The sequence below is a fragment of the Drosophila grimshawi genome, unplaced genomic scaffold (genome assembly GCF_018153295.1).
Source record: "Drosophila grimshawi isolate 15287-2541.00 unplaced genomic scaffold, ASM1815329v1 contig_1377, whole genome shotgun sequence".
NCBI classification, from domain to species: Eukaryota; Metazoa; Arthropoda; class Insecta; order Diptera; family Drosophilidae; genus Drosophila; species Drosophila grimshawi.
Genome location: NW_025062900.1, coordinates 3,255,566 through 3,270,361, shown reverse-complemented (window position 1 = coordinate 3,270,361; position 14,796 = coordinate 3,255,566). Strand labels below are relative to the sequence as shown.

Genomic DNA, 14,796 nt, shown 5'->3' with positions numbered 1-14,796 from the left:
AATTATATCAATTGCGCTAAGTTCATCTAAAGGTAATTTTTTCGTTTTTTTTTTCCACTTTTAATCGTCATCAGCTGCTGCCAGACACATTTTGTTTTTCTTCTTCAACTACGTTTTTTTTTCTTCTTTTAGCTTAAGTTTTTGTTTTAGAATATCATTTTAGGAGTATTTTTCTTCTTCGTGTTCTTAACTGCTTGTGGAAAGAAACGGGTTTTAGCCTTAACTGTTTGAGTTGGAGCGTTTTATTATTTTGTTTTGTTTATTTTTTGTTTTTGTGTATTTCTAGTTTTTAAATTTACTCGTAGTGATACACAAATGTGGCGACACACGTAACGCCCTTGTAATGCCAGTTAAAAATTGTTGTAGACTTCTTTTTTTTTTATATATGTGTATATTTTTTATGTGTTTTTGTTTTTTTTTTTTTTTTTCTCATGTATATATATGTACTTGTTATGATGGAACGAAAACAGTCTTTGGGTATTCATTTATATAAATTTTAATTATGTTTTTTTCTTTTTCTTTTTGTATTTTCTCGTTTCTTTTAATTTTAAATCTTAGAAAGTAATTCGAAATCGAAACAATATAATACTCGTTTAAGTAAATTTAAATGTACTAATTAAATTAAAAATATAATCAACTAAACGTACTTTGCTGGGCCCCAAGCGCTAAATGACTCCGCTCGATAGCCAAAAATGATAGATGTGTGTACTTAAAATAATAATTACAAAAATATCGCAAAAACCTAAAAGTAATATGCACAACATATATAAATATATATAAATTTATTTCCCTCTCACAAAATAATATGTCAATTAATTGGAAATTCATTTGCTCTCGCCTAAACTAAACTTTGGTATGCTCTCGCTCCCATTTCTCCCATCCTGCTGAACTTCCTCTGTCTCTGTCTCTGTCTCTGTCTCGATCTCATCATCATCATCAAAAATTCGCAACGCATTTTCGATATTTGCGTTTTCTGTCATTCCCACTACACACTTAATAAATTAGTTATAATAATTGTTAAATTTAAATGCTGATGAAGTATTTTTTACAAATGTCATTTTACGTGTCATATGTGTTGTTTTTTTTGTTTTTCTGTTTTGTTTTTTTTTTTTTTTTTGTATTGTTTTAGAGTTTTCGCTTTTTTGTTTTGTTTTAACTTAATGTTGCTTTTGCCATGCTTCTTTGGTTGCGCTTCTTTGTGTCTGAGTCAGCTGTGGGTATCAACGATGCCTACGATTTATCCTAACCTCATCTCTCGTTTAGTACTTTCTTTAAATGCAACTTTTGTGGCCACTTAACTGCGCTTTCCTCATAATCGTCTCTCATTTGGTTGGACTTGGCTGGAAACTTACAATTCGAGCTCGGTATTATGCGGATTGGGCGCCTCAGGGCCATACATGTTGGCCAGCTTATCGAATCGGGGCCCCCAGGCGCCGAGGTAGTCATACTCCTGCTGCTCATCATCGGTGCCTGCAATCAGCAAAAAGTATTCAAAACGTTGGTGTTAATTTGCAAGTGTTAAAAGTTGTCTGTATACAAATTAAAAATATTTATTTGTGTTGAAAATAAGTTTGTTTAAAAGTATATAATAAGAGGAAGGAATCTCTTCTGATCCATTAAGCATATTAATTCAGATGTTAATCTCCTAGTTCAGCTCTCACGACTAAAGCCATTTTATTTATTTCGTTAATGGATTTTTGCATTTTTCTGCACTTAGTTTTCTAAGTCTATTTTTGATTAGGATTTACTTAAATTTACACCCAATATTCGGCGGTTTTTGAGCGCTGTTGCCCTGTAAATAATTGCAAAAAAAAAAAAAACAATTTAAAAATCAATTCAAATGTTTTTCTCTTTTTTTTCACTAGTTGATAGCCTACTTTTTGGGGCAAGGAGCAGCTATTGATTCAGCTAGTACTTCATTTGTGTAGAAACTGCCGCAATATTGGGTGCAAAATCTAGTTGTCATGGTGAGTTTAATAATGCTAATGGAAGACAAATGCATGATTGTATCCATTAAGGGGAGACCCACCTGAGGCCAACGAGCTGAGCGAACCGGCCGTGCTGCCGCCGCCTTCATACGCGTAATTGCGCAAATCATCGAAGGGGGGCGCATTCGGATCGCCATCGGCCCGCTTTTTATGCTCCTCGATGAACATGCCCACGTTTGGCTCCTGGCCGGGCATTAGCTGCATCACCGGATCTGCGCAAGAAAAAGTACAAAAATGGTGCATGTTTTACAATAGTTGTATACGCAAATCACCAAACCACTCACAGAATGCAAGGAGAAACACACATTACAGCTGAAATACTTACACATTATTGGCATCTTCATGGGAGCCAGTTCTGGTGGCATTGGTCCACCAATCGGTATCTGCAGTGGTGTTATATCGAAAGCAGTCATATCATCCTCGCCGCCGCCCTCATCGTCATAGTTGATAATATTCTCGCGAACATCGTCATCGGGTCCCGGGTATTTGATATGCGCCTCGCGGCGTCGATTGTAGACCACAAAGACCAGAACGAGTACTGTGAGTAGTCGTAGAATACAGTTGGTTTAATAAGTTGTCGTGCTCAGTTCCACTCAATATCAATCATATGCAACAACAATTGTGGCAAGTTACTACAAATGCAATAACTCATAGCAAAGGACAAATAAACTTTAGCATGCAAAATGACATTTAAATGGTGAATTTAACTAAAGCAATGGCAAAAAAGGATTCTTAATTAAATTCTGGCAAAAAGCACCAAATTGTAGAAAAATGGAATTGCATAAAAAATTCACATGCAAAAAGTTTTTGAAAACGAGAACAAATATAAAAAGGAAAAAGAGTAAAAAATTGAATAAATATAAAGTATGCAGAAGCTTGAATACTCTTGATCCTGTGGCAAGATTAGCAGCTGATGTCAGTCAATTCTCAAAAATAAAGTATTTAGTTAATTTTAGAAAATTAAAGTATTAATTTAAAAATAGATTTTATAAAAGATAATTAATATTTATATATTATAATAAATAAATAAGCAATGCCTAGTTCTATAAAGCTAGACAAAGGAATATGATCAACAAATTTATTATTGCAATCAATTTATGTTTTTGCTTTTCCAAATTTTGCATTCTTTGCATCAAATGCTGAACTTATTCACAATTTATTATTATTATTTGCAACATTTATTTATGCTTTTCATTAAAGATGCGGTTAACCCAATATATTTTAAACTACTGCTAATTTTGGGAGTGTTTTCCCAGTGTTGCTTCCAGCAACCTGCTCATAATTAAAACCAAAGAAAATTACAGCTTTTGCTGTGCGTTACACAGTTGGTGACAATATTGCAATGCTCTCTTTGGGTAAGGGCACATAAATGTACAAACAAATACAGCGCATATTGTCTTCGCTTGCTCCCTCTCGCTCTTACTCTCTGTCTGCCTCTCTCTCTCTTTCTCTCTCCAGGTTTTGTGGCTGTAACTGTGACTGTCAAAATGGCAAAATCGAGCTGCAAGCAGCCAACAACATCAGCGGCCAACAACATCAGCGGCAGCAGCTGGCGACTTGGCGTCGCTTTGTCTTGGCCAACTTGTGTCGAGTTGTTTTCATTTTGTTTCGTTTCAGTTGCGTTCCATTTGTGTTTAGCTTGTGTTATTTTTGACTGCTGTTTCGCGTCGCTGTTTTCTAATTTGGTGTGGCGCGCATTTCCAACATATTGCAGCATCTGTTGCACAGCACAAACTTTTTTGTCAGCTTCTTCTTGTTGTTGTTGTTCTTTTTTTTTTTTTTTGGCCGCAAATAGCAGCCGTACAAGCTTAACCTCAAAGTAATTTTTAGCCAAGAGCCAGAGAGAGAGAGAGAGAGAGAGAGAGAGAGAGAGAAGGGGAAGTTGGCCAACAGAAATGAGAGAAAAACTTTTGCCCAAGCAGCTGGCAATGGCCAAAATGGACGTCGCATCGTAATTGCAATTATTGTCTTACTCAAACTGGCATTTATCTCGTTTCATTCCATACATGCATGCATAGTTTAATACAACATTCCGCCAAAAGAATTGGGTAAAAGAGGCGCAACAGAAACAGTGTCCATTTATCTGCATCCATTCATTCAATAAACTTTAATTTATGTGCATCGCTCGGCCGCATGTAATTTGCGGAAATAACTTTTGATGTTTTTCCCCCTTCGTCTCCTTTTGACGTTGCTGCTCCATCTGCATCTGCATCGGCATCTGCATCTGCCTCTTGGCTCAGTTGATGGCTCGATGGCTTGATGGCTTGATGGGCGTGGTCAATTGGAAAATGCATGGCTTAATTAATTTTCAGGCAAAAGGCGATTTCATAAATATTTAAATAATATATTTGAAATGCCAGCATTCTGTATAATCTCAACAGATGAATTGCCTATCGCAAGAGTTGCATAATAAATTGTTTACTTTTTGCTTGAATGCTTTCAACTAAAAGGTTTACAAATTGAGCACAGTTTGCGAAACCAACAAATATAATATTTTAAGCTCTTCAACATTTTACTTTAATCGGCTATTGAGCAAAGTCTTACACAAAATTAAAAGCTTTAATAAAATGTTCAACTATTAAATAACAATAAATGAGAAAGCATTCAGGAATATTTTGTGTAGTGAAATTAAAAGTTCTTACTTAAAGTGAGGCAATAATAAATCTGTGGATTTCTTATAAGCTTAATGAAGAGCAGAATTAAACTGTTAAACGGGAAAATGGGGAAAAACATACAATAATATTTGCTGTACTTACAGCTTACAGCTGATTAAATGTTTTCATGAATGATTCACAGCTTTGCCAGATTATTTTGTTAGACGAGTATTAAAGCCATGCAAAGTGTGTCAGTATTACTTACTTCAAAGACTTTGTTATATGTTATACTCAAGGATATTTGTTGGGTCAAACTACTTAACCTTGGGTTAGTCGCACTTCTCAGCACTGCTCCCTCGACTTTTATATAGATAGATGTATGTGTGTGTGTTTTGTGTGTACTTACGTATGAGTGTGCTGAGGCAGAGCACTAGGGCAATAATAAAATCACGTGATGGTGTCAACACCCCCGAGGCCAACAACTCCAGTTCGCAGTGCATGCCCGTGAATCCCAAGGGACATTGGCATTCATACTTCTTGGGCGGATGATGATCGCGACAACGGCCCCCATTGCGGCAGGGGAACAGGAGGCATTCGTTCTCGTTGACGCAACTGCTGCCGGAGACTTTGTAGCCAGCCGGACAACTGAGTGCGACAGAGCCCCAAAAACAGTTAATGTGTGTGTATGTGTGTGTGTGTGTGTGTGTGTTTATAAAAGAGTGTTGGAAAACAAAAAACAAAGAGATTATTGAAAAATATATTGTTGTACGTCATGCAAATGCGTTTGTTCAAGTGTGACAGAGAGAGAAGGAGTGTTGGAAAGTGTCCGTTTTTGTTTTATATTTATCAACTGTTCATTAAGTAGTTGATTTGAAATACTTTCAAATAAGTTATTTGAGGGTGTCTGAAATACTGCTTTTATTCTTCGCACAACTTTTGCTCTTGGTACTAGTTATGAGAATTAATATTTCCGCTTGCTTCTAAACACCTTTTGCAAGAAGTTTTAAGACAAGTTCGGTTTTTGGTTCGCTTGCTTTGTTTATTGTTGTTAGAGTTGTGGTTTTTTAATTTGGTTTATTTTTATTTTTTTGTGTTATTGTTTTGTGCTTTGGCGCGCTTCCATGCACAGTTTTTTTTTGTGAGTTTCCATTCTTAGTTTTTGCTAGGCAACATTTTGCTGTTGCTGTTGCTGTTGTGGCAAACTTTATGCATTTGCTTTGGACACAACATACACATCCCCCCCTAAAAAGTTAAGTGCACTTTTGTTTCTCACTTGCACTTCTTTGTGCGTGTTTTTTTTGTTGTTGTTTGGTTTGTTGTTTTTTGATTATGAGGCAATTGTTGCTGACAGAATTGAATAAAGTTTGGGTTTTGTGTCTGGTTCTTTTCCTTGGCATTTGGCACTTGTGTAAGTTTTCTTTTGATTAGTTTTGTGGCTTGAATTGGAATGGAAACCAGAAGCTAAATCAAGACAATACACAACTCTTACGGCACCCTTCTCTAATAATTGTGTGTGACTTTTATACATTTAAAATGGATTTTGAAAAGCTTTTTACAAAAATGCATTCACAAAAGGAAACTTTTCTTTTTTTTATATCTATTCCAATGATTTGGCAAAGAGAAGTAAACTTTTGTGCAACTTATAGTTTTGGTTTGCACTTCATTTTCCACTTCACTTCTGCTGCTTCACTTCTCGGTTGTGTGCAGTAATGCAAAAATAATGACACAAATGTTTTCCGATTGCTGCTGATGAATTTTGGCATCTTTGGAATGAAAACTGGCTGCGAAACTCGACTCGAGTGCTGCTGAACACTTTTCAAAAGCAGATATTGAGCATTTTTGATATATTGATGATTATTGGGCAAATAGCAGCGACTTCTTGACCAGCGAGCCAATAAATTCGCACACAAAAGCGCCGCACAGCGGGCAGTAGCAAAAGTATTAGCAGCAGCAGCATCAGCAGCAGCAGCAGCAGTAGAATTTAAGAAAGATGCCAAAAAGCAAAGCGAAACAAGGAATAAAAAAGGAAAAGCCAGCAGAAACTTTCACACTAAATCAGCGCCAGGCAAACAAGGAGTAAAGAAAAAGTTGCATAGTTTTTTGCGCAACGCCTTCCACTGATTGCTCCCTAGTGCGTAGTTTAAGCTGATCAAAAGTGGGCACTATATATATAGACATACATATATACACCGAACTATGTATGTACAGACATCTATATATATATACAGTTTCTTGGTGCGCTGTTTGCTGGAACTTTGCCATATTTTACGTCATTAAGTTTTACTTAAAGTTGGCATGAAACAATTTCTTTTTATACCCTGTACATATGAAGTGGGTATGGTGAATGGGTGCTAGTCTATGTAACAGGAAATACAAGGTATTCAAATTCATAAGTCTAATTGTTTCTCAATCTTTATTCTATATATATGTATATGTAGGATTATAGAACTATATTTTGATAATATCCCCGCTTGTTTCTAAAACTAAAACAATGAATTTAAAGAGTTTACGCAACTTTGTTCATTTTGCCCTAGCTCTGCAGCTCGGCATATCACTATCACTAAATATATTGCTTTGCTGATTACAGGGTATCTCTTGGGAATTTCTAGCACGCTAGTCTTGCACTTTTCAACTTGACTTTCTTTTTTTACTTGCTGCTCTGGTTCTTTGAACATTATTTACCTATAAAATGTTTGCCTTAAACTTGAATATATATATTATATTATTATATATATTCTACACCCACACACACGCACATGACTACTCGGCAAAATGCTCTTAGCTTGTATTTAAAAAAAAAAAATAAGCAGAAGCTGAAAACTCGCAAGTAGCCGCAGACGAAGTAGAAACAAAAAAAGTTCTATGAAAGTGTGCACGTGTGTGTGTGTGTGTATGTGTGTGTGTGTGTGTGTTTGAGTGTGTAGTTGTGTGAGTGTGTCTGCAAAATCCTCGCGGGGCTTCTCAGATGAAACTGGCAGCTCCTTTGAGCTCATGGTTATCCCGCCCTCGATGCCAGAGTCGCCGCACAATTGCTGTGGAACTAGGTATAAGTATTATATCTTGCTGCTAACTGTTTGCTCAAGTGGATTTAGTGCAACGTGATTTTTGTATTCGATGTCAAAGCTAAAATCAGCCAATGCTCTTTCAGTTGCCAGAGCCTGGCCTTAGCCCGTCCCCTTGGCTTGGCCAACTTGCCAGCTTTGACTGCACATTTATTATCTCTCCCATTACCTGAGCTCTTCTCTGTTCTTGGCTTCTTTAAGTGCAACTCAGATGAGTGTGTGAGTGTGTGTGTGTGTGAGTGTGGGAGTTGAGGGGCGTGACACTTAAAATTTACACATAAGATGTACACATATATATATCTGTCAGTAGTTGTTTGTCTGAAGTGATTTAGTTTTCGTGGAAAGCGGCACTTTAATTATACTCAACAGTTTTTTAGCTCGAGATATAATATCAAATGTATATTTAAAAAATATATTTTTTGTATATTGTTTTATATATATTTTTGTAATAAATCTCTTGGCATTGTTAAATATTTTACAACACCTTTCACGTATTTGTCTAAATATTTATTATGGAATTATGTGAATATTCGGAGCAAAAACAATTTAATAAATTTATTTACTTTTTGTAATTACAGAAAATGTTTGATTAAATGAGATGGAACTACGTGGAACATGGTTATATGTAAGTACATACCTTTCAGTTTGCAATTTGTTTCTAGGCAATCAATTTCATTATAAAATATTTAAAAACACACACACAATTTACATTGAAACAGTGAGAGAAACAATTGTGATTGGAATTGTATCAGGCAGAAACAGAAAAGGTGCCATAAACAAACAATGTAAAAAAGAGCAGTAAGTAAGTATTTTGACAGCGAACGATGTTGATGGAATGCAGATGGACATGAAATTGCTAAACTTTATGGATTTAATTCATGTTTGAACAAAACTAAAAAAACCAAGAAGTAAATATCTTGAAATAACAGTGACATGGCTGGCTAAATATCAAAAAAAATGTTTTTATTTTAATGAACAAATTTTGGGAATGCAGTCAGCTGTGATTCTTTCAACGAATATCGAATCGATGCATGTGTGACTGAATAATTGGATTTGTGCATTTCACATATGTACGACATATAAATATACAAATATAGATATATATATACATATATATATATATATATACATACATATATATAGATAAAATGAGTTTCGAGTTCGGTTTAAATTAAATGCAAAATATGGTTGAAAATACGTTGAATTTGTTGTAAATGAAAAGCCATGATGTATAATGAATGATATGTGATATGCGGATATATACGGATATGCGGATATGCGGATATATTGGTTATTGGCATGAATGAGCAGCTAGTAAAATTGCAGATTAAAAACGGTATAAATGGGTTACAAGTGGAATGCTAAATGCTAGTTAAAGGCATTCGCTAAAGCACTAGTTGCTTACTATATATATATATATATATTTATATATGTATATAAATTGAGGCTAGTTGTTGTTGCATATAGTTGTATAGATTGATATGGATATCTTTTGTTGTGGTTGCTTAGATTTTGATTGCTCACTCAGTATGATCAGCAGGCAAACGAGAATGGCCGCCAGGGCGCCCATGCTCAGCTTGAGGGTCTGACCCTCCTGCACCAGTTCACAGCTCTCGCCCCAGAAGCCGTCGGGGCAAATGCAGCGATAGCGGAGACGCGGCTCCAGATTGATGCATGTGGCACCATTCATGCAGGGCATATCGAGGCACTCGTTGCGATCCATGCAGCCCTTTGAATCGGGCGACATGATCCGTCCCTCGCCGCAACTATTGTTCGCATTTCGCATTCGATATCGAAATTGAAACAGTTTAATCAATTTAATTCGATGTTAGTTCTATTTAACGGGCTACTTAATAATTGTGATCGATGGAGCAACGGATAACCAAAAATATATATATAATTGATATAAATGCGCCAATGTTGTTGTGGTTAGTTGGTTAGTTCGAATGTAAGTCCAGCTGATTTTATAACCGATAACCGTTTAACCGATTGCTTTTAACCGTTTGGCAAGCGCCTTAGTAATTGGTATCAAGTTGTTGCCTACATATATTCCCCAAAAGAGACAGTAATCTGTTCCTTCAATTTTCAATTAATTCTTTTTAACTATTCATATTTACGTCAAGTGGTAATTTTACTACTCACACTTCAATGACAACAGAGACTCATAAATGAATAGCAAAGTGCAACGAGTTTAAATGTTATAAATGTCGGGCATAGTAATATCCGATTAGATTCCATTTGGGTATAGCTAGTTAGCCATATATCCGAACGCTATTAGCTGTTAGCATATTCAAAGAAAAGTGTTGTTATCGATTGCTGTTAACCGTTGAAAATGCAGAAAATGCAAGCTAACCAAGCACTTTTTGGGCCTATTATAAATTCATAAATGATTTTCCTTTAACCAATTGATGTTCATTGATTATTGTTAGCCGATTGGAAAATAGAAAACTGATGCCAACAACATTTCCACTGCTTGTTTAGCTCAGATTTAAGTAGAGCAATGCTAACCGTTAACCGTTAACCGTTGGCTGTTAACCGTTTTGACGAATGCTTGACCAAAGCAGCACGTAAGGAAACTAGGTTGTAAGCTGATTTGCTTTAGATCAGCTCGAATTGAAGTACAGCTGTGCTTAATCGAAAAGTGAGTAGTGTTGCTAAATGCCACAAAAATCTATGGTGTGTGTGGCTGTGTGTGTCTGTGTGTGTGTTGTGCCTGGTGAAAAAGCGTGCACACAATGTGTATGTACAGTGGCGTGAGAGAGAGAGAGAGAGAGAGAGAGAGGGAGAGAGAGAGAGATGGGCGGGGGTGGAACACACAATAACACACGACGCATATCGAGATTGTGAAAGGCTGACTGGCCCTAAAACCTAATCCGATTGATTTGTCACGCAACGTTAACAGCCTCACTTTTGTATGTGCCAGCCAGGTCAACTGGCTGGCCGGCTGGCTAACTGGCTGGCTAACTGGCTTGCTAACATCATTTGATTGACACACAGTAAGCTTTTATCTGTTGACCTCGCACAATTTAGCCTCTCCACTTTCTCTCCTTTTTTTTTTTGGTATATCTTTTGGCACAGCCTTTAATTGATTAAGCCTATCAAATGTTCAACGGCATCAAATGTTTGCCACTGCTTGTTACAATAATTTTTTCGATGTCTTGTTTCATTTGTTGGACGTCATTTCGATATATATTTTTTTTTTGTTTTGTTTTTATACAGTCCGAGTCGAATTTATTGTAAATTTTTTTTCATTTTCTTTTTTTTTTTTGGGTTGAACAAAAATGCAATGCGAAAATGTTTGTTTGAGTTGAAATACTTACGTGCACTCATAGACATTCCAGAGATCCACACACTCGAAGGGATCGGGGCAGATGACATTCGAGCAGGGCTTGTTCGAGGGGCAACCCTTCTCCAAATTGCGCGCCATTGTCGCCTGGCCCCATTGTGTGCCATTCATCGCCGGTGGCAACGGCAGATGTTTGCCCTCCAGACTGCAAAACGAGAAAAAGCGGAAAGAAGCACAACAAATTAAGACGATTATTTCAGAGAGCGCAAAGGAAGTGCAACGAAAAAAGAAGAGGAAAAACTTTATAAATGCTCAAATTGAATTCAGCATAAGTTGAAAAGTTGCGACTGGCAACAACTGTGCAACTGTGCAGAAGTATCTTTTGTGACTTTATGCTCTTAAACGAAAACTGTTATTCAATTAAGTATACGCACCGTATATCGTCGAGACAGCTCTTCTGATAATCCGCATAGACTTCAAAGGTGCGCACACCGGTATATTCAGCCTTGCCGCCCGCATAGACACCCTCCTGCTTATCGACCAGCAGCCACTGATGTCCGGCAAATTCGAATGTTTCATTATAGCGCCTGCCCTCGCCGCCATCCAGTTCCAAGGTGGCTGCGGAACCATAGCGATTAATGCGCACCACATGCCACTGACCGTCGTTGACGGCAACCGAATTGAGCCACAAGTCCTTCTCCTCGGTGCGCAGTGAATTGAGATTGTAGCGGAAGTGCAATCGTGCCTCTTTAATCTCCAGTATGCCATATTCCCGATTATGCTGATCACTCACACGAAACAGTTCCCCATGCTCCTCCCGGGTGCGGAACCGCAACTGAACCTGTGTACTAAAGCGATCCGGTTCGAAACTCAACGCATATTTGACATAACTCTGTGCCTTGAAGGTGGTCGGCACGGTGGGTATATTGCAAGCGGGACCCGTCCAACCTGGTCGACAATGACAACGTGCCTCCGACAACGAACCCACACAATTGCCATGCTCCCAACAGCGTGCTGTGGTCTCCGTCTGAGCACAAACCTCCTCCGTCTGGGGACAGCCAGCGACACTGTTCCTGCTCAGTCCCGGATGCGCCAGATCGTAGAGCTTGGAGTTGTGCACCAGATTCCGGATGCAGCCATCGAAACCCTTTGCCGTGGGCATATAGTGCCAGAAGTAGAGCGATTGCTCAAACTGTTCCCGATACAAACCGCCCACTTGCAGTGGGGCATTCACATTCAGATACTCGCTGAAGGGCGGAATTGCACCACGGGCCTGACACGAGGTATCATCGAATTCGGGTGGGGTGCCATCCTCCATTTCACTGATATCAGCCGATTTACAGAAATCCACGACCATGCGCACATCCTCCGTATCCCAGAACAAGTCGATGCGATGCCATTCGCCATCATCCAAGGTTTTCTTCGTCTTCACACGCAACTCGAGCGTGCCAGAGCCAAAGTCGATGAGCAATCGTGGATAGCCACGCTCCAGTTCCAGGGCGACAAAGTCCGAGATGAGCATCTCATCCCGTTCGGGCGGCACAATCGGTCCATTATAGATGATCAGACCATCCGGTTTGCGTGTAATAAACTCCAGACTCAAATGGGATTCGTCGCACATCTCCAAGGGTGGATACCAGGCCCATCCATTGCCACGGAAACTGCGCGTCGTCTGCTGACAGCGCGGACCCGTATACCCGGCCGGACACGAGCAGTGGGGTCCGAAGCGTGTGTCCACACAGCGACCACCATTGTGACAGGGAGTGGTGCGACACGATTCGGGCTTGGTGAAGTTCCTCGCACCACACGTACAATCGGCAATCGTGTCCACTCGCACACCGACCAGCGCCGTCTTGTTCGCATTCACCATGTACGGGAGCGAACTGATTTCGAGTGCGTTGGTGCAGCTGCCTTCGCACATCTGATTCTCGTAGAGGCACTCATCGATGCCGACCATGGTGATGTTGATGCCCACATCCTTTTCGATCTCCTCGCGATGCATCAGCACAATTCCGTTGAGCCGCACCGGCTTGTAATACGGCGAACCGTGTGCCGAGAATCGCACATCGGTCAATGGTGGATTGCGACGCTTCAGTTGCACACTAAATATGTCCACATTCTCACGCTCCGTGTTGAGTAAGTCGGCCAACTTATCCCGGAAACGATCCATCTTGGAGCGACTCAAACTCTGGGTGCGATAGTTCCAAATGCGTATAAAGTCCTCATCGGAGATGCCCGACAAGCGCACCGATCCCGAATTGATGACAGCCTCGTGGGGTATTTCCCGAACTATGACGGTTACATTTGCTGGCACATCGGTCTGGGTGTGTTTGCGATCGTAGACCTTGAATCGGAGATGATAGCGACCCTCTCGAGTGCCCGCTCGCATTGTGACCATGCCGGAGTCTTCGTCCAGCTTGAAGCGCGGATGCTCCTGTGCCTCCCAGTAGAACTTCTTGTCGGGCAAATCCCAATCGTCCAAATCATAGACATAGACGCGTCCAACTGGCGTATCTGGCGATTGTCCCTGATAGTTGTACACGGTAATTTCCTTGGAGCCGGGCTGCATTTTGTTATCGTTCACATCGCCAATGATCACCGTCAATGTGCTGGTGCCTGTCATCGCCGGTGAGCCGTGATCCTTGATCACAATCGGTATCATGTACTCCTTCTGCTGCTCCCGATCGAAGGAGCGCAACGATGAGATCACAGCCATGCCATCACCATTGGCGCCCTCTGAAAATGCAAAGGGGGTAAATAGAAAGAAAAAATAGAAAACATTTTAGAAATGTTTTAAGATATGTTTTCTATTCTCTACTTTAATTGGAACTCAATTAATTTATAATCATCCTTTCGCTTGTATCTGATTCTAAAATGTGTGCTTAGTTAAAGAGAGATAATTATTCCATTTCCTTTTGTTAAATATGTACACATCTAACCCATTTATTTGCTTGGTTGTGTTCCTGACACCAAAACTTAATTAACCCATTTGTACGAATTAGTGTTTCATAGTTTCACTTGAACATTTCGAAAATAATTTGTATAAAACACAAAACACAAAACTCAAATTCTGTTTGCAACTCGTTGGTTGGATAATTGTGGATACTTCATGATGATGACAGTTGCAGCTTTGCAGCTAAGCTTTTAAAAGCATTTTCTAGTTTAATTGTGCAATGGAGAGCACACAGCGACGGCAGGAAGGAAGGAAGGAAACAAGAATATCATTGTCCCAGTTATTCCACTTACAGTCCTCAAAACCTCAAAAAGTAAGCACCTTTATTAGCACCCATGTTTCCGTTTCCGGCTGATTGCAGCCAGGAGAAGCAAACCAGCAAAGCAAACTCTCCACATTTGCCTGCCATTTGTTGCAATTACGCCTTTGAGCCAACAATTGTTGCTTTCCACTCTCTCTCTCTCTCTCTTTCTTTATCTCACTCTCTCTCTCTCTCTCACTACTAATCCAACATCGCACAACTCCTATTCCCCCTCGTCATTTACTTTTTCTATTCGCATATTTGCTTGTAGTATTTGCAACTGGCATTCTGAAGGGGCCCAAAACGCGCATTTCAAATGTATTTTTAAAGACACTCCATGGTGTGTTTTTAGGCAAATTGTATGCAAATATGTTCACCAGACAAGGCCAAAACACACACACACACACACATACATCTGTATACGTGTCAGTGTTGGCAATTTGGCTAATTTTGCAAGTGTAAAAAAACATTTTTCCTTCTTTGAAGTCTGCTAAAGAAAACTTTATGTGAAGCGTACGATAAGCATGACTAGAAGTCTGCTACGGATATCATCACTAATATGCTATATAGTATATAGTATATAGTATATATACAGCTGACATTTATGTTGCT

General features: G+C 39.2%; 1 protein-coding gene across 1 annotated transcript in view; it reads right to left on the bottom strand.

Annotated features, from left to right (window-relative positions):
• Window positions 1-1,119: 1,119 nt before the first annotated feature.
• LOC6562838 (neural-cadherin) overlaps window positions 1,120-14,796 on the bottom strand; it is a 148,209-nt gene continuing 134,532 nt past the window's right edge. Inside the window, exons 18-23 of the mRNA XM_043214450.1 lie at window positions 11,365-13,666; window positions 10,965-11,135; window positions 9,169-9,410; window positions 2,314-2,526; window positions 2,030-2,200; window positions 1,120-1,470 (exon numbers count right to left, since the gene is read on the bottom strand). Of these exons, the coding sequence (XP_043070385.1) occupies window positions 1,349-1,470; window positions 2,030-2,200; window positions 2,314-2,526; window positions 9,169-9,410; window positions 10,965-11,135; window positions 11,365-13,666 (3,221 nt within the window). The 3' untranslated portion in view covers window positions 1,120-1,348. The remainder of the gene's footprint in view (window positions 1,471-2,029; window positions 2,201-2,313; window positions 2,527-9,168; window positions 9,411-10,964; window positions 11,136-11,364; window positions 13,667-14,796) is intronic.